General features: G+C 49.3%; 1 protein-coding gene across 3 annotated transcripts in view; it reads left to right on the top strand.

The window, feature by feature from the left end:
• The window catches only part of VPS35L (VPS35 endosomal protein sorting factor like), a 159,258-nt gene that overhangs the window by 97,715 nt on the left and 38,403 nt on the right, over positions 1 to 23,140 (top strand). For all 3 annotated transcript variants that reach the window (XM_070413730.1, XM_070413731.1, XM_070413729.1), the window contains 5 exons: positions 6,206 to 6,252; positions 7,026 to 7,137; positions 7,624 to 7,740; positions 21,784 to 21,837; positions 22,928 to 23,008. In XM_070413730.1, the coding sequence (XP_070269831.1) occupies positions 6,206 to 6,252; positions 7,026 to 7,137; positions 7,624 to 7,740; positions 21,784 to 21,837; positions 22,928 to 23,008 (411 nt within the window). The remainder of the gene's footprint in view (positions 1 to 6,205; positions 6,253 to 7,025; positions 7,138 to 7,623; positions 7,741 to 21,783; positions 21,838 to 22,927; positions 23,009 to 23,140) is intronic.

The raw sequence follows: 23,140 nt of genomic DNA, 5'->3' as shown, positions 1-23,140 counted from the left end.
AAATCTGCAATATAATGGTGATTCTACAAATCCATGTGAATGAAATGTCACAAAGACAACGCCTTCCTCCCAAGATAATGAGTGCATGCAAACCCTGGTGAAACAGTCTAATTAACTTATTACAGCAGTGTCAGTGTCCTGGCTTAAATAGTATACTATATTCACGGGAGATGTAGCCTATGGGGAAAGCTGGATAATGAGTACCCAGGACCTCTCTGCTATTTTTGCAATTTCTTATGAGTCTGTAAATGGTCCAGAATAAAAAACTTAAAAAAATCCATCCATTAGGGGCAACTTGAATAGCAGTGTTATATTTATGTTATGGCTTCCTCAGGCATCTATACTAATAATAGCCTAGGTGGCATCACGCCCCCACATCGTCACAAGATGGCTGCCTCACGCGGAGGAGGCAGGTTGCGGCAGGGGAGGGCAGTTGTGGGCAATCAGGCCTGCAGGGGAGCAGTTAGGGGGTGATCAGGCCGGCAGGCAGAAGCGTTTAAGGGCAATCAGGCAGGCAGGCAAGCGGTTAGGAGCCATTGGTCCTGGATTGTGAGAGGGATGTCTGATTGCAGGTTTAGGCCCCATCCTAAACCAGCATTCAGACGTCCCCAGAGGGGTCCCAGATTGAAGAGGGTGCAGGCTGGGCTGAGGGACAGCCCCTCCCCGCCCCCCCGCTCTGCATGAATTTCATGCACCTGGCCTCTAGTCTACACTAATAAAAGAGAAACATGGTAATTAGTGTACGACCGCTACCCTTTTCATTGGCTAATCAGTGAGTATATGCAAATTAACTGTCAGTCAAGATGGCGGCCGGCAGCCAGGCACTGAAGCGAGCATGAGGCTTGCTTGCTGCAAACTCCAATGTTCCCCTCCTCACTTGCCGGCCTCTCAGCTGCAACTCTAAGCAACTATGTACTATGTTGCAAATAAGAAGCTAAACAAAACCCCAGAGGACCGAAACATTGTATCAATGTTTTCAGCAGCGAGGCCTCAGAGCTAAAGCTGGCGCAGAATAAAAAGAAAAAAGAAAAGAAAACAAGGAGCGGTTGGAAGCTTTAGTCACTCGCCAGCCGGAAAACAGCCCCTCACCCAGACTGGCCAGGCACCCCAGTGGGGACCCCCACCCTGATCCAGGACACCCTTCAGGGCAAACCAGCCGGCCCCTACCCATGCACCAGGCCTCTATTCTATATAGTAAAAGGGTAATATGCCTCCCAGCACCGGGATCAGTGGAGCAGCGAGGCTCCCGGCACCAGGATCAGCGTGACAGGGGGCAGCGCCCAAACCCCCTGATCGCCCTGAGGCTCTGTGTGTGACAGGGGGCGGGGCCACAACCTCCCTATCCGCTCTGCTCTGTTCGTGACGGGGAAGGCACCCCAACCCCCTGATCAGCCCTGCTCTGTGCATGATAGGGGGGAGCTCCCCAACCCCCTGATCGGCCCTGCTCTGTGTGTGACAGGGTGTGGCGCCCCAACCCCCTCCCCCCCACGGGCCCTGCTCTGTGCCTGATGGGGGGAGCTCCCCAACCCCCTGATTGCCCTGCGGCTCTGTTTGACAGGGTGCAGCACACCAACCCCCTGATCGGCCCTGCTCTGTGTGTGACAGGGTGCGGCGCCCCAACCCTCCCTCCCCCCGACGGGCCCTGCTCTATGTGTGACTGGGTAGAGCCATAACCTCTCCATCGGCCCTGCCCCAAGTGTGACAGTGGTGGCGCCCCAAACCCCTGATCTGCCCTGCTCTGTGGGTGATAGAGGGTGGCGCCCCAACCCCCCTCCACGGGCCTTGCTCTGTGTGTGACAGGGTAGAGCCATAACCTCCCCATTTGCCCTGCCCTGAGTGTGACAGGGTGCAGTGCCCCAACCCCCTGATCCACCCTGCTCTGTGTGTGACAGGGGGCGGTGCCCCAACTCCCCTATCGGCCCTACTCTGTGAGTGATGGGGGAGCTCCCCAACCCCCTGATTGACCCTGCTCTGTGAGTGACAGGGGGCAGCGCCCCAACCCCCTGATTGGCCCTGCTCTGTTAGTGACAGGGGGCAGCGCCCCAACCCCCTGATCGGCCCTGCTCTGTGCGTGACGGGGTGGTGCCGCAACCTCCCCATCGACCCTGCCTTGAGTGTGACAGGGGGTGGTGCCCCAACCCCCCAATCGGCCCTACCCTGAGCGTGACTGAGGGTGGCATGGCAACCCCCCGATCCGCCCTGCTCTGTGCATGATGGGGCAGCGCCCCAACTCCCCAATCGGCCCTGCTCTGAGCCTGACCAGGGGCTGCACCTAGGGATTGGGCCTGCCCTCTGCTACCCGGGAGCAGACCTAAGCCAGCAGGTCGTTATGTCCCGAGGGGTCCCAAACTGCGAGAGGGCACAGGCCGGGCAGGGCCCCTGCCCCCCCCCCCCCCGAGTGCACAAATTTTTGTGCACCGGGCCTCTAGTTAAATATAATGAGATAGATTTGTGTATACTAATGTGGGAGGAGCAAGGCCCATGCTAGATTCTTGAGTAAAAAAGGCAAGTTGCAGCCCAATGTGTGTAAGACGATTCACATTTGTAAAACAGCAACAACTATGTCAAACCTCGTGGTTTTACAACAAAAGTGACATATTCCCAGGGCACAAAGGTTTAGAAAGGTGAACACCACAGTGTCAACACTGGGGAGTCTTGGGAAGTAGGAATTGGGAGGCGGGCATTTTCTTTGTACCTGTTGCACGGCAGGACTGTTTGAACTTTTGACCATAAGCATTCCTTATTTTTATAATTTTTATAAATTAAACATGTAAATAAAGAAAATGTAGGAGCCTAATGAATCTTCTGGCTCTGCTGTGTGTCTGCAGACTAGGGTGCTGATTTGCAAGTTTTTCAATGGTTTTATTCAGCCAACAAGCTTATTTTGATCTGTCTGGTTTGAACTTTTGTACGTCTTATTCTTGCCAAAGATAATCAATCCTGTTACTTTCAGATACCAAAAAATTAACCTCTGTCAGACCTGCCTGAGCTCCATAACAGCTGGCTCCCTGGACACTTATGAATATTCCTCTATGACAACAGAGCCTTTGTTTCTTTAAAGTTATATTCTTGGATGCATTTTTAATTTGTCCATGTCTTATAAAAAGAGAACACTTTAAGCATTTGTTTTGTCTTGATGGCCAGATATTTTATCCATATGCTGCGCACACGCCACGTGCACATGTGTTTGAGAGAATATGCCACACAGACCAAGGGTTTCTGTCTGACTGACTTCCTCACTGCCCTGTCCCCAGTGCCTAGGATAGTGGCTGGCCCATTGATGTTGCTCAGTGTGTGGTTGTCTGTGTGGGCTGGGGATATCACTGATAATTACACACTGTCTCCTCTGCCTTGCACAAAACCACTTTGATACTGAGCTTCCAGAATGACTTTTCAAATGTAAATGTTCTGCGAGTGGGATAGGGAGGCCATTTGTGGTATCACCTATTTTACTCTCTGCTGAAGTGCTTCTTGCTGCAAGGAACAGACAGACACCCACCTGGCCCTACAAAAAACAACAACCCATGTGTTCTCTTGAATAGCAGGTGCAGGCTTTGGGCCAGCCAGATCTGTCCATCTCTCAGCTCTGCTGTCTCCAGATAGCAGAGTAGCCGTATCATGTCCAGACATGGCTGCATCCAGAGGCAGAGAAATGGGAGTCTCCGGTTTCTTGGTTTTCTGTTTAAGACCAAGGAAATCTTTCCTTGGAACCTATCACTGGTGGGGAATGAGACCACCGTGACTGGTTTGGCTTGTATCAGTTTGCCTAGTCTGTTCAGGCTGCAGTCACAAAGTAGCACAGGTTGAGTGGGCTATAAACAACACATGTCATTTTCTCAGTTCTGGAGGCTGGGAAATCCATGGTCGAGAGGCTGAAAGTGTCTGAGGAGGGTCCACATCCTGGTTGTCCCTGCATCCCACCTGGCAGAGGGGACCAAGGAGCTTCCTTGGGTCACGTTTATAAGGGCACTAATCCTACTCAGGAGGGCTCCAGCCTCATGGCCTGATCACAGCACAAAGCCTCCACCTCCCAGTGCCAGCACCTTGGGGTTAGGTGGCCATTCTGGCCACAGTGGGCTGCTGTACAGACTGGGAGGCTTCAACAACAGAAACTTATTTTCTCACAGTTCTGAAGGTTAAAAGTTCAGTAGCGAGGGACCAGCAGGGTTGGTTTCTGGTGAGGCTTTTCTCCTTGGCTTACAGCCCTCTGCCTTCTCACCGAATACTCACAGGGTCTTCTCTGTTCATGTGCCTTCCTGGTCCCTTCCTCTTCTTCTATTGGATTAGGACCCCACCTTTATACCTTCTGATATTAGTTACCTCCTTAAAAACTTGATCTCCACACACCGTCACATTTGGAGCTAGGGCTTCAACATATAAATGGGGTATCATAATTTATTCCCTAATTGGACCCAGCCTGATTTTTGTTTGGAGAGACAGAAATATGAATAAAATCAGGGTTTTGGGGGTGGTGATATCAACAGTTCCTCCACAGTCAGCTGTTACCTTAATTATTCTGGCAACCTAGAGGGACACATGGAAAGGGTGGCATTGCACTGAAGAAGACTTGTTTCATTTTTGGACTTTGGGGCCAGACTTAAATACAAGTCTCATTTCCACCACCAACTAGAGAGTTGCTTGACCGTTCTGAGCTCTGGCTTGCTAGCTGTGAAGGTGGGGGTAGTTCACATGGGCCTCCCAAGGCTGCTGTGAAGAGGAAATGGGAAAGGTATGTGAGGTGCTTAGCCCAGCACCTGTGCATGGTGAGTGCCCCTGTCAGTAGGGCTCTTGTCCTTGGGGTGACCTTGTCTGGAAATCTCTTGGCGATAAGTGTTGCTTTAGGTTCTCCAACGTGATGATTTTTAAAACCTTCCCAAATCACTACCTGACGAATAATTCTTCCAGGATTTTTTTAAAAAACAGGAGCTCTTTTAAAGATATGTAATTGTCATAACACATTTCGTACCGCTCAGGAGTTTTCTTGTGTTTCGCGCGCCATCTGTTAAGGACCGCTCACGAGTGTTCTCGTTTTTCACGCCCATGGAAAAAGGAGCAAATCTAGATATTTATGTAAATTTTGTTTGGTCCCTCTTCATAGAGGAAAATGTTTTATGCAGTACTATACATTAAAAAAGTACTAGGAACTTTAATTGTTTAATTGTTTTTGTAAATAAAAATGTTATAATTATTGAAAAACAACACCTAAAGTGCATTGTGATGATTTAAATAACGTGCAGTTTGCCCAAAAACATGCGGTCCCTGGCGTATGTCTTAGAGATTTCTATGCGGTACGCGATGTGTTAAGATAGCTCTAGAGCAGTGGTTCTCAACCTTGGCTGCACATTAGAATCACCTGGGAATCTTTTTAAAATCCTGATTTCTGGGCCTCATCCTCCGGAAATTCTGTTTCTTTGTTACTAATGTTTTGGCCCCACCCCATAACAAAGAAACAGAATTTCCGGAGGATGAGGCCCAGAAATCAGGATTTTAAAAAGATTCCCAGGTGATTCTAATGTGCAGCCAAGGTTGAGAACCACTGCTCTAGAGCTATTGACAGTACACCAATGAGTAAAGCATTAATTTTCATTTGGGGCAAAAAATATGCTTCAAAATTCGTGGAGAGGAAATGTGGTGAAGAGCATGGCCTTTGATGAAGGATGGCTGAGTCACCTCCAGCCTGCGCAGCTAGCTGTGTCCCCTGGACCAGCACTCGCTTTCTCATCTGTGAAATGGGAAAATAGGATTTTGCCTCCGAGTGGTCACAAGTGGTGAGAGCACAGGTGCTAATGCCCCTAGCTGTGACAGGTGGGCACCCAGCACTGGCTGTGTTTGTTGTTTTACTGAGAATCCACTGGCACTGCGTGAGTGGGGAGGACAGTGGGGAGTCATAGTCCTGTATGCCCCTCAATACCTCCCTCACCTCCTGCAGTAGCACCTGTATTGTCTGCCTGAGGAAGCCCAGGCCTAATGAAGTCAGCTGACTGACCCAAGGTCTAACTGTTGGTAATTGGAAAGACTGTATTTGCACCCACGGGAAATGCCACAGGGCGTACTTTCTCTCCCGCTCCTCATCCCTGCTGGGCAGGGAGCATTGGGGAATGGACAGGAGGCTCACGTAGAGTACTACTTTGGAAATCTCTTGTGAGAAGTGTTGCTTTAGGTTCTCCTACGTGATGATTTTTATTGTTTTAAATTTTTTTTTTAGAATCTGCTCACCGAGATGATGGAGCGATGCAAGAAACTAGGAAATAAGTAAGTATTTTAAAATTCATAAGGCATGAGTTGGAAATGGAGTTGGTTGCTTTTTTTGAGCTTGGCATGTTTATGTGGGCAAGAGAGCCACAGGAGGGTAGGACAGCGTGGAGGTCAGGCTTCAGATGCCGGACTCCACTCTCTCCTAGCTTTGTGAGCTTGGGTTACTTACTTGACCTCTCTGTGACAGTGTCTCCTTATCTGTAAAATCGGTTTAATAATAGTCCTTTCCTCCCGGGGCTGTGATAATTGGTAGGCTCAGGATGAACTCATATTCCTGTCCCTCCTTTTGGTGGTAGATGTCTCTAAGTCACTGTGTCCCTAGGTCCCAGACAGGGATTTTTATAAGAGATGTGAAAGGATATATATTTACAACATGGATCAATATTGTTAATGTTTTGTTTTATTAGTGCACCAGTCTGTTGAAGCCTCAGTGTACTTCTGTTTCAGTGGATTTGATTGCTTGCTTATTTACCTGTCCTTCCAGCCACCCACTCACCCACCCACCCATCCATCCATCCAGTCAGTTTAATGTTGATCAAATTCCCAGCATGCACAAACACTGTGGTAGTCTCATAAGCATGTCAAACTCGAGGCATGTGGCCCACTGGCCGCGAGTTTGACATGCTTGCTGGAGGTTGCCTTCTAACTCTAATGCGGTTGTCTTCAAACCTTAAAGAAAGGGCTGTCAGTCATCCGTCTGGCAACATATGCCCTAAAATTAAAGTGGCTTTCTTCCGGGGGCTCTGTGATTGGGCATGCATGTCTTGCAGTGCCTTGCTGTTGAATTCTGTGATGTCTGCTTTCCGGGCCGAGTTCATCGCCACCAGGTCCCTCGATTTCATCGGCATGATCAAGGAGTGCAGTGAGGCCGGCTTCCCCAAGGTACGGCCTGGCTTCTGCGCAGCTGGAGGACGGGCAGCAGGGTTGCCCCAGTACCTCTGAGGGGGAAGTCTGGGGTCAGGGCAGCTTGGCCAACAGGAAATGAAGGGAGGCTCTGTCTGAAGAACATGCTGGATGATGAGTGGAGATCAGGATTGTTAGACGTGTAATTGCTGAGCATCCGGTCTCCCTGAGAGTCCTAGATCTGTGGCATTAGCTCACTGTGAAGCTTTTAGAAAATACTTTGGTCTTATGTCTCTAAAAATATATCTTTACTCATTATTTATGAAAAGCCTCATCCAGCAGGACATCAGGCCCACAATTAGACTGTACAAGCCTGGCTCCTTACTTGCCCTTCTCCATCTACCTTGTGAGGTCTGTAGTAGGATTCAGAAAGGGTCATGGGATATATGATGAGCTCAGTGTGACAGCCTGAAATTGTTCTGATTTAAAGTCTCCAGTAACATAATGATTGTGTGTTTTTCTTAGCATCTTCTTTTTCGCTCACTGGGGTTAAACTTGGCCTTGGCTGATCCTCTTGAGGGTGATCGACTTCAGATTCTCAATGAAGCTTGGAAAGTTATTACTAAATTGAAGAATCCACAGGTGGGTGACCATTCTGACCTTAGATCAGCTGCTTTTTGTCCAAGTTATGCAGTATACTTTTTTTTAAATTATCTTTTAGGTAATTGTACCTCATTTGTTTAAGAAATCTACTTCTTGCCCTAGCTGGTTTGGCTCAGTGGATAGAGCATTGGCCTGTGGACCAAAGGATCCAGGTTTAATTCTGGTCAAGGGCACATATCTTGGTTGCAGGCTTCTCCCCGGCCCAGGCCCTGGTCAGGCAGGGCTTGTGCAGGAGGCAACCAGTTGATGTGTTTCTTTCACATTAATGTTTCTCTCTGTCTTCCCCTCTCTCTTCCACTCTCCGTAAAAATCAGTGGAAAAATATCCTCAGATGAGGATTAACAAAGAAAGGAAGGAAGGAAGGAAGGAAGGAAGGAAGGAAGACTTCTTTTAATTGTATTGTTAACCTACAATGGAGAACTTATAGCTTTAAAGATGTATTTCTCTGGTATTTTTACCCCAATTATGTCTTATTCTTGAATCCTCAAGATGCACTAAAAGAGCAAATCCTATCTAATAAAAGAGAAACATGGTAATTAGCCGTACATCCGCTACCCTTCCCATTGGCTAATCAGGGCGATATGCAAATTAACTGCCAGCCAAGATGGTGGCTGGCAGCCAAGCACTGAAGCAAACAGGGAGGCTTGCTTGCTCCAGTGACTGTGGACTCCAACGTTCCCGCCTGACTTGCCGGCCTCTCAGCTGCAACTCTGAGCAACTATGTTGCAAATATAGAAGCTAAACAAAACCCCAGAAACGGGCTTTAGTCAGCTGGGCTTCAGCCAGCCGGACTGCAACATTGTATCAAATACAGAAGGTAAACAAGGGCAGAAACCTGCTTTCAGCAGCTGAGGCCTCAGAGCTAAAGCTGGCCCAGAATAAAAAATAAAAAAAAGAAAAAAAGGAGCGGTTGGGAGCTTCAGTCACCCGCCAGCCTGAAAACGGCCCTCAGCCCCTCAGCCAGACTGGCCAGGCACCCCAGTGGGGACCCCCACCCTGATCCAGGGCACCCTTCAGGGCAAACAGCCAGCCCCCACCCGTGCACCAGGCCTCTATTCTATATAGTAAAAGGGTAATATGCCTCCCAGCACCAGAATCAGCAGAGCAGCGAGGCCTCCCGGCACCGGGATCAGCATGACAGGGGGCAGTGCCCAAACCCCCTGATCGCCCTGAGGCTCTGTGTGTGACAGGGTGCAGCGCCCTAACCCCCCGATCGGCCCTGCTCTGTGGGTGATAGAGGGCGGCGCCCCAACCCCCCCCCCCCCCCACATCGGCCCTGCCCTGAGTGTGACAGTGGCGGCGCCCCAACCCCCTGATCGGCCCTGCTCTGTGTGTGATGGGGCAGTGCCCCAACTCCCCTATTGGCCCTGCTCTGTGTGTGACGGGGCGGCACCCCAACCGCCTGATCCGCCCTGCTCTGTGTGTGACGGGGTGGTGCCCCAACTCCCCTATCAGCCCTGCTCTGTGTGTGACGGGGGAGCTCCTCAACCCCCTGATCGGCTCTGCTCTTTGAGTGACAGGGTATGGAGCCCCAACCCCCCTGATGGGCCCTGTTCTGTGCATGACAGGGGGCAACGCCCAAACCCCCTGATCGGCCCTGCTCTGTGCGTGACAGGGGGTGGTGCCGCAACCTCCCCATCGACCCTGCCTTGAGTGTGACAGGGGGCGGTGCCCCAACCCCCCAATCGGCCCTACCCTGAGCATGACTGAGGGTGGCATCGCAACCTCCCGATCTGCCCTGCTCTGTGCATGACGGGGCAGCGCCCCAACTCCCCAATCGGCCCTGCTCTGAGCCCGACCAGGGGCTGCACCTAGGGATTGGGCCTGCCCTCTGCCACCCGGGAGCAGCCCTAAGCCAGCAGGTCATTATCTCCTGAGGGGTCCCAGACTGCGAGAGGGCACAGGATGGGCTGAGGGAACCCCTCTCCCCCCCGAGTGCACAAATTTTTGTGCACCTGGCCTCTAGTCCTATATAATAAAAGCCTAGGTGGCGTTGCGCGACGTCGTCACAAGATGGCTGCCAAAAGATGTTCACCACAAGATGGCCAGCAGGGGAGGGCAGTTGTCGGTGATCAGGCCAGCAGGGGAGGGCAGTTATGGGCGATCAGGCCAGCAGGGGTGGGCAGTTGTGGGTGATCAGGCCAGCAGGGGAGGACAGTTAGGGGTGACCAGGTCAGTAGGGGAGGGCAGTTGGGGGCGGTTGGTCCAGCAGGGGAGCAGTTAGGCATCAATCAGGCCAGCAGGGGAGCAGTTAGGGGGCGATCAGGCTGGCAGGCAGAAGCGGTTAGGGGCAATTAGGCAGGCAGGCAGGCAGGCAGGCGAGCATTTACGATCCAGCAGTCCCAGTTTGTGAGAGGGATGCCCGACTGCCGGTTTAGGCCCGATCATCGGCAGTTAGACATCCCCAAGGGGTCCCAGATTGGAGAGGGTGCAGGCCGGGTTGAGGGACACACACCCTGCCCATCCACGAATTTCATGCACCGGGTCTCTAGTTTATAAATATTTGAAACTTTTAAAGACCTGTGACTTTGAAAACAGCAGCCAAAATGCAGCAAGCAGTCTGTAGTTTGGGTTTGAATATACCAACCTAGTAGGATATTATTTCCTTGTTGATTTTTTTGTCTGGAAGATGTATCCAGTGATGTGGGTGTAGTGTTAAAGTCCCCTACTGTGACTATATTGTTGTCGCTCTCTCCATTAAAATCCACAAAGAGTTTTTTAAAATATATTTTGGTGCTCTTATATTGGGTGCATATGTTTATAAGGGTTATATTTTCTTGTTGGATGGATCCCTTTAGTATTATGTAGCGACCTTCTTTGTCTTTTGATATGGCCTTTGTTTATTGCACAGCTTGCATGGCTCAGTGGTTGAGTGTTGACGTATGAACCAGGAGGTCACGGTTCAATTGCCAGTCAGAGTGCTTGCCCAGGTTTCAGGCTCGATCCCCAATGGGGGGCGTGCAGGAGACAGCTGATCACTGATTCTTTCTCATCATTAATCTTTCTATCTCTCTCTCCCTCTCCCTTCTCTGAAATGAAATATATCCTATCTAATAAAAGAAACATGCAAATTGACCATAACCCCGACACCCTTCCCATTGGCTAACCAGCATATCCTTATGCAAATTAACTGCCAACCAAGATGGCGGCCGGCAGCCAGGCACTGAAGTGAACAGGAGGCTTGCTTGCTCCAGTGATGGAGGAAGCCAAGGTTCCCTGCCTGCTGCTGCCGGCCTCTGAGCTTTCACTCTAAGAAACAATGTTGCAAGTATAGAAGCTAAACAAACTCCAGAAACCTGCTTTCAGCCAGCAGGGCTTCAACCAGCAGGACCGCAACAGTGTTTCAATTATAGAACCCAAACAAACCCAGTACCTACTTTCAGCAGCCGAGGTCTCAGAGCTGCAGCCGAGGTCTCAGAGCTACAGCCGAGCCTCAGAGCTAAAGCTGGCTCTCAGCTCTAGTGACAGCCATAGAAGGTAAATAAATCCCAGAATAAAAGAAAAAAGAAAAAAAGGAGAGGTTGGGAGCTTCAGTCGCCCGCCAGCCTGAAAACAGCCCTCAGCCCCTCACCCAGACTGGCCAGACACCCCAGTGGGGACCCCCGCCCTGAAGGGGGTGTGACCAGCTGCAAACAGCCATCATCGCCTCATCCAGACTGGCCAGGCACCCCAGTGGGGACCCCCACCCTGAAGGGGGTGTGACCAGCTGCAAACAGCCATCATCCCCTCACCCAGACTGGCCAGGCATCCCAGTGGGTACCCCCACCCTGAAGCAACAAGATGGTGGCTAATTTGCATACTGAAGGTGGGCGGCAGTGGGCAAGGCTGGCCGCGGTCCCGGGACCCGGATCTGTGACCCTTCCCGGTGGGGTGGCAGCTCGCACAGGGGCGAATCGGCCGGGGTTGGGCAGGACAGAATGCCTGGCTTCCGCCCAGCCCCAGTCAATCTGGGCAGGTGAGCAGCGCAGAGAGCCTCTGGACAGGGGAGGCAGGCTGGTGGAGGGCAGCCTGTACTCCCCACATGGTGGTGGTAACAGCTGTGAGCGCGCCGAGCGGAGCCTGAAGGCTGAGCTGAAGTAGCGCCTGCAGGCCATCAGCGCCCAGGAGTGGCTGCGTAAAGATCCGCCTCCTGGCCCAGAAGGTGCAGGATCGCAGCGACAGCCACCGTGGCGGGCCAGACTGACATCCTCCTGGCCACACCACGGGGGTTTGCGGATCTTCAAAGCCAGAGGCCTCCGGTGTGCACATTCCCCCCTGGCATGCAAACATCCCCCAGCACACTGTCACCCTCCCACGCCTGCAACAGTTGCAAACCAAGGTGTACACAAGTTCCCCCCGCCTCTCCACCACACTTCCATCAACCCGGCATGCCTAACACCCCCACAGGATGTGCACACATCCCCTCTGATGCACTCACGTCCATTGGAGAGTGTCTGGGTGTTCTGGGCGCTGAGGGTGGGCGCCTGTGAGATGACAGTGAGAGGGTGGAGTGGTGATGCCCTGTTCCCACAGAGGCCAGTGCAGCTACAAGATCACCTCTGGGGGGTTAATGCAGGTGCTGAGGCAGGAGCAGGTGCAGACAGACACACCTGGTGGGCACGGGCGGCACTCGCTGAGGTGCCTTCGGTCAGCATTCAAGATCAAGAACCCAGAGGCGGAGAGGAATTCCATCCTCTCAGTGAAACAGTGGGATAGTCGGGGCGACTGTAGAGGAGGAATGTGCACTTTGGGTGCCAGCACCCATGAGTGAAGGCTGCCCTGACTGAGCCTTTCTTGCTTGGGGCCTAGCTCACTCCTGCCGGGCAGCGGGTGACAGGACCTGCTTTTCCGAATTAATGAGAGAAAACATTGATTCTCCTGCTGCCCACGAAGGTGGAAAGTGAAGTGGGAAGACATGTGGGGAGTGTGCGAGGTTCCCTGTCTGGGGGTTCCAAATCTGCTGTTGGTTTATTTCACCACTGACTAGAGATATACAGGGTATCCCCCAAAATGTATACACACTTTGAATACCTACTAATTTCAATGTTTTAAGCATAAGAAAGAAACAACAATGGAGCTGTTATCTGTTAAAAGTGTGGGCACAAACAGGTAGTTGGACATTCCCTGAGGGGTCTCAGATTGGAGAGGGTGAAGGCCAGACTGAGGGCCCCACCCCCCACCCCCACCCCAGTGCACGAATTTCATGCACCGGGCTACTAGTATATATATTTTTTTATATGTATATAAAATATGTATATATTTTTTCAAAAGTAATTTATTGATATTTAGAAAAAGAGCAAGGGAGATAGAGGGAGAGAGTTAGAGAAACATCCATGTTAGAGCAAAACATCAGTCAGCTGCCTCCTACACACGTCCTCACGGGATCAAGCCTGCAACTCCGGCATGTGCCCTTGACTGGGAATTGAACTGGCAATGTCCTGTTGCATGGGGTGATGCTTAGCCAACTGCGCCACACCTCTCAGGCTAAGGGCTTTGTTTTGAAGTCTATTTGATCAAATATGAATATTGCTACCCCAACTTTTTTTTCCTTTTCATTTGCATGGAATATTTTTCTCCATCCCTTCACTCAGTCTGTGTGAGTCTGTTGTTCTGTGGTGGGTCTCTTGTAGACAGTATATATATATATATATATATATATATATATATATATATATATAGATAGATCATGTTTTCTTATCCATTCAGCTACCCTTTGTCTTTCCATTGGAGCATTTAACCCATTTACATTTAAGGTTATATTGATAGGTACTTATTTATTGTCATTTTTTTTCTTTATGCCTATGTTCCTCTCTCTGAATTTCTTCTTCTTATAGCAGTCCCTGTAACATTTCTTGTAATGCTTTTTCGGTGACAGTGTACTCTTTTAGTCTTTTTCTGTCGGGGAGGTCTTTATTTCGCCTTTAATTTTGAATGGTAGCCTTGCTGGAGAGAATAGTCGTGGATTCAGGACCTTGCTTGCATTACTTTGAATACTTCATTCCAATTCCCTTAGGCCTGAAGTGTTTCTATTGAGAAATCAGGTGATGGTCTAATGTAGCAACTCCCTTGTAGGCAACGTTCTGAGTCTCTTGCTGCCTTTAAGATTCTTTCTCTGTATTTAATGTTTTTCATTTTAATTCTGTGTCTTGGATCTCTTTGGTCTAATCTTTATTGGGACTCCGTGTGCTCCCCGAACTTGTGTAATTTTCCCCTTCACCAGGTTAGGTAAGTTTTCTCTCATTTCTTTAAACAGGTTCTCTGTTCCTTGCTCACATTCTTCTCATTCTGGGTTTCCTATGATGTGGAAGTTGTTATGCTTCATGTTGTCCCAAAGTTCCTTTAAAGTACCTTCCTCCTTTTTAATTCTTTTACCTTTTTGCACTCTAATTGGGTGTTTTTATCTAACTTTGTCTTCAAATCACTGATTTGATACTTTGCTTTATTCTATTTACTTTTAATTCCTTCTAAAAACATCATATATGGTGTTCTTCATTTCTGACTCTTTCTTGGTCATGGTTTCTATTGTTTTTAAGTTCCCACTAAGTTCCTTATAATTCTCACCAAGTTCCTTGAGCATCCCTATAACTATTAGTTTTCATGGGGTGGCCTTATGTAGTAGGTGTCCCAGTGGTGCAGTGTCAGATCTCCTCAGCTGGGTGCTCTAGGGTTGTCCATTGTGTGGATTATGTGGGCTCTTCTGTTGTAATTGGATCTATTTATTTATTTATTTTAAAATATATTTTTATTGATTTTAGAGCGGAAGGGAGAATAGAAACATCAATGGTGAGAGAGAATCATTGATTGGCTGCCTCCTGCATGCCCTCTACTGGGGATTGAGGCTGCAACCCAGGCATGTGCCCTTTAAAAAAAAAAAAATCTTTATTGTTCAGATTATTACAGTTGTTCCTCTCCCCCCCCCCCCCCAATAGCTCTCCTCCACCCAGTTCCCACCCCACCCTTTGCTCTTACCTCTCCTACTGTCCTCATCCATAGGTGTACGATTTTTGTCCAGTCTCTTCCCCTACCCCCCACACCCCTTTCCCCCTAAGAATTGTCAGTCCACTCCCTTTCCATGCCCCTAGTTCTATTATATTCACCAGTTTACTCTGTTCATCAGATTTTTTATTCACTTGATTTTTAGATTCACTTGTTGATAGATATGTATTTGTTGTTCATAATTTTTATCTTTACCTTTTTCTTCTTCCTCTTCTTAAAGAATACCTTTCAGCATTTCATATAATACTGGTTTGGTGGTGATGAACTCCTTTAGCTTTTTCTTATCTGTGAAGCTCTTTATCTGACCTTCACTTCTGAATGATAGCTTTTCTGGGTAAAGTAATCTTGGTTGTAGGTTCTTGGTATTCATCACTTTGAATATTTCTTGCCACTCCCTTCTGGCCAACATAGTTTCTGTTGAGAAATCAGCTGACAGTCATATGGGTACTCCCTTGTAGGTAACTGACTGTTTTTCTCTTGCTGCTTTTAAGATTCTCTCTTTGTCTCTTGCCCTTGGCATTTTAATTATGATGTGTCTTGGTGTGGTCCTCTTTGGATTCCTTTTGTTTGGGGTTCTCTGTGCATCCTGGGCTTGTAAGTCTATTTCTTTCACCAGGTAGGGGAAGTTTTCTGTCATTATTTCTCCAAATAGGTTTTCAATATCTTGCTCTCTCTCTTCTTCTGGCACCCCTATAATTCACATGTTAGTATGCTTGAAGTTGTCCCAGAAGCTCCTTATACTATCTTCATATTTTTGGATTCTTTTTTCTTTTTCGGTTGGGTATTTTTTGCTTCTTCCTATTTCAAATCTTTGACTTGATTCTTGGGATCCTCTTGTCTGCTGTTGGATCTCTGTATATTATTCTTTATTTCAGTCAGTGTATGCTTAATTTCTAGTTGGTCTTTTTTCATATCCTCCAGGGTCTCACTAAATTTATCGGCGGTTTCTAGCAAATTCTTGAAAAACCTTATAACTGTGGTTTTGAATTCTATATCCAGTAGTTAGCTTTCCTCCATTTCTGTCATTTGTGACCTGTTTCTTTGTCTCCACATTTTTTATGCTTCCCTGAGTGGCTTTGTGCACTAGGTGTCCTATAGGACCCAGTGGCTCAGCCTCTCCAATTACCTGAGGTGGACACTCTTGGTGCACCCTTTTGTGGGCTTTGTGCACAGTCTTGTGTAGTTAAACCTTGATTGTTGTAGGTATCACTGGGAGGAATTGACTTCCAGGCCAATTGGCTGTGAGAATCAGCTGTGTCTACAGTGGGAGAACTTCTGTGCTGAAGACACTCTTATGGGGCAAGACTTGCTTTAGTGGGGCTTTGGTGCTCACTGAGTCTGCCCCCTGAGTGTGTCCCTTATGGATCTGAGGAGTTGTAATCTGTATGGTCCCACTCTGATCACTGGGTACACTGGTTTTTGGATCTAAGGAGGTGCTAATTTAGCCTCTTCCTGAGGCTACCCAGCAGGAGCTATGAAGAGATCTGCAGATTCCCCTTCCTTGTTTGGGGTTTGGAGGTGCCCAGATGAGGCCCAGCTGTGAAGCAGTGCAAGCTGCTGTGGGGCCTTGGGCCTTTTCTTAGAAGTTCTGGGTCTCTCTGGCCCAGCTGCAGTTTGTTAGGTAATTTTCAGATTGCAAAGAGCCAGGGCATTCATATGCAAAAGCCTCTGCCACAGCTTGGGTGGGGCGGGGTCTCAGAGAATCAACAGGGCGGAGCAAACAGCTATGGCTGATCCTCAGTCTCAGTGTCCCGGTAATCGCTGCAGGCACCTCTGAGAGAAAGCTGCCCTTGAGTTCGAGTTCTGCCTGCTGCCAGACAGTCCAGTTTTTCCCCGTATGAGTCTGGGTCCCCAGAGACTTCCCGGAACTGGAGTTAAGAGCAGTCGGGGGCTTGTGACTCCCTCCCAATTCAAAAAGACAGCCGTGTCCTCAGTTGCCAGCCCTTGCCGCGTGCACCTCCGTAACTCTGCACTCCACCTCCGCAGCTCCTCTGAATCTCCGAGTGCTTTTCTCTTTCCTTCTAGTTGTAGAATTTCCACTCAGCCAGCCTTCCTGTAGTTCTGGATGATGTTTGTTTTGTCTTTTGGTTGTATTTTTTCAGGTATGTGCCCTTGACCAAAGTTGAACCTGGGACCCTTCAGTCCCCAGGCCGACACTCTATCCACTGAGCTATACTACCTAGGGCAGCGCTTGATTGTTGTTGCCTTTTTTGGGGGGAGGATCTCCCCTCAGGCTGGCTGTCCCCAATCACATCGTGTGAGCTGTTGTGCAGCTGCTGACAGAACCAAACAAAAGAAACAAAACAAAAATATACAAAAGACCCAACAACAACAACAAAAATGACCCCAAAGCAAAACAGAATTAGGAAAGAGAATAGAGAGCAAGAATTAATAAATGAAAAGATAAAATACTAGAAAGAAAAAGAGGAAGAGAAGAGAATGTGAAAGAATAGGAAGGGAAAAAATACAAATAAAAAATATGGTAAGAAACCGTAGCCAGTTTGGCTCAGTGGACAGAGTATGGCCTGTGGACTGAAAGGTCCCCGATTTGGTTCCAGACAAGGGCATATACCTCAGTTGCAGGGTCAGTTCCTGTCCTTAGGAGTGTGTGCAGAAAGCAACCAGTGCATGTGTCTCTCTCACATAGATGTTTCTCTCTTTGTGTCTCTTCCCCTCCCACTCTAAAATTCAGTGGAAAAATATCCTCGGGTGAGGATTAACAGCAACAAAAAAATAAAAGCACTGTTTCCAAATCTGCTTTGGAAAAAAAAAATAGGGAAAGGAAAACAGTATAAAATAGGAAGGGAAAAATTATGAAAAGGAAAAAGGAAGTGAAGGAAGGAGTTAGAGCAAAAATATAGGGAAATAAAAGGAAAGAGAGCCCTCTCCAGGGTGGCTCAGTTGGTTGGGCATCGTCACATGCACCAAAATGTTGCCGGTTCAATTTCTGGTCAGGGCACATGCCCAGGTCATGGGCTCAATGCCTGGTAAGAGGTGTGCAGGAGGCAGCTGATTGGTGTTTTTCTCTCTCCCTCTCCTTTCCCTCTCTCTAAAAAGTAATACAAATATTTTTAGGAAAAAGGAAAATAAGAAATATGAAAGAAAGACAAAAATAATAACAATGTAATTAAAAAATAAAGAAAGAAAAGAATGCCGAAAAAAGTGAAGTGCACTTTGTCTTGGCAGGGTTTAGTGCCTGCTGGTTTCCTTTGGATCCTGCTCTTATGTAGAATGAGGCTGTTTTGTATTCTGCATGAGTCCCCTGGGAGGTACTTTGGTGCTAGCCCCTGCCTGAAGCTGTCCATGTTTGGCTCTCAGCAACTGTTCAATGCTTCCAGTGATTCACAGCTTGTGTCTGCCAGTTCAGGGCTCGGCTGCACTTCGAGGGGCCAAGCTGCACTCTGGGGCCAGCTTGTTAGCAGTAAGGGGCCCAGGGGCAGTCAGCAAACATCCTAAGGCCCCTTGGGGTTCTCCTCCCTCCTCTGCCTGCCAGCCAGTTGCCACTGTAAAGGCTGCTTCTGGAGGGGCTTTTGATGGAATTGGGAGACTGAGGCCACTGGGTGTTGTTCAGATAGATGGTGGGTGTGTTCCCCTCCCCCAGAGCCACACATCTGAGTCTCTCCTGGAATATTTCTCTGATGGCAGGGCAGTGCCTCTGAGTGCAGACCTGTGGGGTCTGCTGCGGCAACCTTTTGCAGTGGGGGTTCAGGATCTGAAGAAGGGGCCAGTGCACAAATGAAAACACTAGATAAGAAATATGAAAATAGAAGGCATTGGGGGCCGGGTAGAAACCTCTCTCTAGAAGAGCCACTGAAACCTGGCCTTGTCCGCTTTTATTCAATTTTAGACACACATCTTGCTGTCAGTAAAGCACAGCAAACAGGTAGCAGACAGAGCATCTCAAAGGTCAGTAAGGTCCAGTAAACATTTACTTTGAGGCTATTAGGTCAGGAAATTGCTTCGAGCCACCGAGATCTCAACAGAACAATGGTGCTTGGTGTTAGCCCTACTAATCATCCCAGGTCCAGGGGCCTTCGTTCCTTGGTGCACTCTATGACAGTATTGGGAAAGCCGTGGCTTCCAGTAGTCTGCTGGAAGCCAGCAGTTCCTATTAGCTCTCTTGTGAGTTCAGTTCCCAGCACTGTGGGGAGAATGGCTGCACCCCAAAGTCAGTCACAGATTCCCCCCGAGACTGCCCAGAGGTAGGCTTGGCCTCAGCTGCAGGCTCCTCAGCAGAGGTCGAGATGTAGGGTGGGGCTAGCAGGCTTCCTGCGGGTGAGGGGAGCTATATCTCCAAGGTGGGGTTTGCCTTTCCCCAAGCTGCTGCTGTTTAAAGGGCTTGGGCATCTCAGAAGTGGCTGCTGGGATATGGGTGGATGGGCGGGGATGATCAAGCTCAGTCTCCCAGCCTCCATTCCTGTGTCTGCCCATCCCCAACCCCAGCCTCTCCTCAGGGAGCTCCAGGCGCACTGCCCTCCCGCCCTAGCACCTCATGTGAGTGGCTGAAGGGAAACCCTGTGCTCTGGTGTTCTGTTCTGCTTTTCAAGTGGCTTTACCTCCAACCATCTGCCTCTCTCCCTGATGGATAGGAGCCATCACCTTTCCCGGCTGCATGTTATGAGGCCGCGTCTCGGCTCTAGTGCTCTGGCCTGGGGAGCCCAGCCTGGGTCCAGGCCTCACTCCTCTCAGGGATCCCCCCCACCGCAGCCTGTACCTGTTAGAGCAGCAGCCCCTCTGACAACTGCTGTTCACCTAGTCTTCAGTTGTTAGTTCCAGGTGAATGTGCCCCCATTTAGTTCTATTTCTAACTAGGGGTCCAGTGCACGAATTAGTGCACCTTGAAAGGAACGGTGGGCTGCGAGGCTGCAGTAGGCATAGGGTTGGGTCTTGGCCCATCCGCTGTGCCCACACCTGGCCCTTCCTGCCACGGCCCCCGGTCCCCTGTCTGCTGGCAGCCCTGCTTCCGCCGCCACCGCTCCCACGTGCTAATGTCGCGGAGCGATTGAGGCCAGCACCAGCAGTGAGTGTGAGCGGGGCTGGGCTGGTGCTGTTAGTGGGTGCAAGCAGCAGTTGCTGTCCCGATCGCCGCTCAGGAGCAGGGGGAGGTGGAGAAGCCCTTAGGGGCAATCAGGCCTGTCAGCCACCGCTAGCACCCACTGATGGCGCCGAGTGATTGGGACTGGCGCCAGGCACTGGCAGTGGGTACAAGTGGCAGCTCCGGCGCCGGCAGCAGGTGCAAGCGGGACCGGCACCAGCAGCAGGTACGAGCACCCAGCGGGACCACAGCACATGGGAGCAAAGAATTTTCAGTAACCACCAGAGGCTTGCCCCAATGACAGTGACCAGTGCCCCGCCTTGGTCTGGCGCCTCTGTTCACCTGCTCCACCATCCCGCTGCGTCCAACGCAAGCCATGTTCTGCACATGCCTCCTGGTGGTCAGTGCACATCATAGCGACCGGTTGTTTGGTTGTTCCACCCATTTGGTTTATTTGCATATTAGCCTTTTATATATAGGATTTGGTTCTGGGAGGAGTTGCAAGAAGGATCTACCTACTCGGCTGCCACCTTGAAAATTGTTATTTAGGCTTGCTTAACTTTTACATCAGGTACACACCAGGTATGACCTATAGTTTGTTTTATAAAGGCAGGAAGCCTGATTTTGAAAAATCACATTTTAGGCAAATCTGAAACCTTCAACCAAATCTGTCCTCCGTTCCTTCACCGAGTGTGGTGGACTCCCCACTGTTGTCTCCCCCTGCCCCTTGATTTTTCCCATTCTTCAATCCTGGTAGAGCTTCCTGGTTTTCTGTCTTGGTCTGGGTAGTTTTGTCAATCAAATGTTGGTGCCTTCAATTTGACACCAGTAGGAATCCCCAGTTTGGAGTGCGGTGAAGAAGGAAACTTCAGCACCAACAGCTCAATTGTGACAGCATGGCTGTGGTAACAACCACTGGCCTGTTTGGTGGCCCTGGGCCAGGCCCCTCTCTGGCTAGACAGCTCTGCTCCCTGCTGTCTGCAGCCTGCCCTGCACTGTCTGCTCCACTCTGTTCCTCTGAGATGTCCTCAGTGTCTCACCTTTGGTGTTTCAGCTCCGATTAGGAAATGTAGTGTCAGTCTTTGTAAAAAAGGGCAAGTGTACTCCTAGAGTAGAGGGAATTGACTTATATAGACAGAGGTCCCTGCACCAGGTCCCTGATTGGTTCATCCTCATGCAAATGAGGACTCCAAATCCTTGCAGTTTGTTCCAAAAGGCACTATCCTGATTGGTCAGAATTGAACTGCTCTGATTGGTCAGTGCAGAAGCCAATAAGCATAGAGCTGCATAGCTCTGATTGGATGGAGAAAGCCTCAGTCCTATTGGTTGAAATAGGATTCAAGCAACTCCTTTATTTTTTTTAAATCCTTACCTGAGGATATTTTTCCATTGATTTTTAGAGAGAGTGGATGAGAGAGGGAAAGAGAGAGAAACATTGATACGAAAGAAATACATCAATTGGTTGCCTCCTGCATGTGCCCCGAGTAGGGCCTGGGCCAGGGAGGACCCTGAAACTGAGGTACGTGCCCTTGACCAGAATCAAACCTGGGACCCTTAGGTCTGCAGGCTGACACTCTGTCCACTGAACCAAACTGGCTAGGGCTCAAGCAACTCCTTTATAAAGGGTTGGCTTGCATCCCGGACTCAGTACAGCAGGCAGCTCAGTGCAGAGGCAGGCAAATGGGTGCAGGCTGCTCCCTGAAGTGCAGCTTGCTGGAGAGGCCCGCGGGGATGCGGCTGCTGGGCTCTGCTTTGGAAATTTGAGCCCAGTTAGCCACCAAGAGCCCTTCTTAGTAGGTGTCTTCTTTCTCAGCATCCACAGTTTCAAGCAACTTAGGTTTTTCTATAATTCTCATCTCAGGGTAAAATATATCGGTGGGCAGAGTTTTCTGTGGATGAAACTCGAAATTCCTACCAGTTGTCAGCTCTTTCCATTGTCATAGCCCGAGAAGGGCTTCCGCCATCGGTCTGCACGGGGTTCTCACTGTGGACGTCTTTGCTTTTTCCTGCAGGACTACATTGATTGCGCCGAGGTGTGGGCAGAGTACACCTGCCGGCATTTCACGGTATGTATGGCTGTGTTTTTGAAATAATTATATATTTTTTCATGTTTATTATAGTGAATCAGTCTAGCTTAGGCATTTTACAGTGATAATTATTCTTAACTTATAAAAAGTCCATCCTTTGTTGTATAGTGTGACAGAGCATTAATATGTGCACTACAGCGAGAGGGTTCCCATGTGAATTTGGGAAAAGCTGCATTGTGCAAAGCTAATCAGTTTTTCACTATCAGATACATTAGATGTGTATATGCTGAAGTCATGGTGACTTTCCATGGGGTCTAGCAAGCAGCAGTTCCCAAACACATTTGACTGCAATGTAATTACTGTCTAAGCACACAAACACACTTCTTCCCCGAGGCCCTGCCTGGGACCTCAGTTTGGGAAATACTGGGCTTATCAAAGAGCAGAGGCTTTTTTTTTTTTTTTTAAATATATTTTATTGATTTTTTACAGAGAGGAAGGGAGAGAGATAGAGAGCCAGAAACATCGATGAGAGAGAAACATCGATCAGCTGCCTCCTGCACATCCCCGACTGGGGATGTGCCCACAACCCAGGTACATGCCCTTGACCGGAATCGAACCTGGGACCCTTCAGTCCGCAGGCCGACGCTCTATCCACTGAGCCAAACCGGTTTTGGCAGAGCAGAGGCTTTAAAACAGGTAGAACTGGGTTTGAATCCTATTGCCAGACTTGTTTACTTTAAGCAGCAACAGTGAAGTGAGCATTGGGTTACCTGGCTTGTGGGGGCAGGTCTGTGCTCTTACACAATGTCAGTGCGCTTTGCAGCGCCGGAGAGGGACCTGGCGGGGCAGCAAGTGGCACAGTCAATTTTCCCAGCACGTAGGGAAGCAGGGGCCTGGGAATGCCCAGAGCCTGTGGGAACTATGCTTCCGTCCTGACGTGGTGCGGACAGAGTCACCGTAAAGCTGTGATATGGGAGGGATTTTCCCCTTATAATATTTTCAGCAGAATATTTGAAACTATTTCTGGAGGATGTGTACTATATTCTGAACACATTAGTCCTTTTCTCCAGAAAAATGGTCAGTGACTACCCTTCAGTGTCTAATGGGGGTTTCGTTCACTTCCCATTAGAAAAGAGAGGTGAACACCGTGTTGGCTGACATCATCAAGCACATGACTCCAGATCGTGCCTTTGAAGACTCCTACCCTCAGGTACAGCTGTGCATTTCCCTTCCACACTGCTGGAGGTTTTATGCGGTTGAATTAAATTGGCATGTTGCATGAGTCACACCAGAAGGTCAGATGATCCTAGCTCTGTCATACCCTGACCGTGTACCTTTTACT

Source organism: Myotis yumanensis, unplaced genomic scaffold, assembly GCF_028538775.1.
Source record: "Myotis yumanensis isolate MYYU_CA2020_CCGP unplaced genomic scaffold, mMyoYum1.0.hap1 SCAF_4, whole genome shotgun sequence".
NCBI lineage: Eukaryota > Metazoa > Chordata > Mammalia > Chiroptera > Vespertilionidae > Myotis > Myotis yumanensis.
Note: the sequence above shows the minus strand (reverse complement) of the source record. Positions and strands in the feature narration are given on the sequence as shown.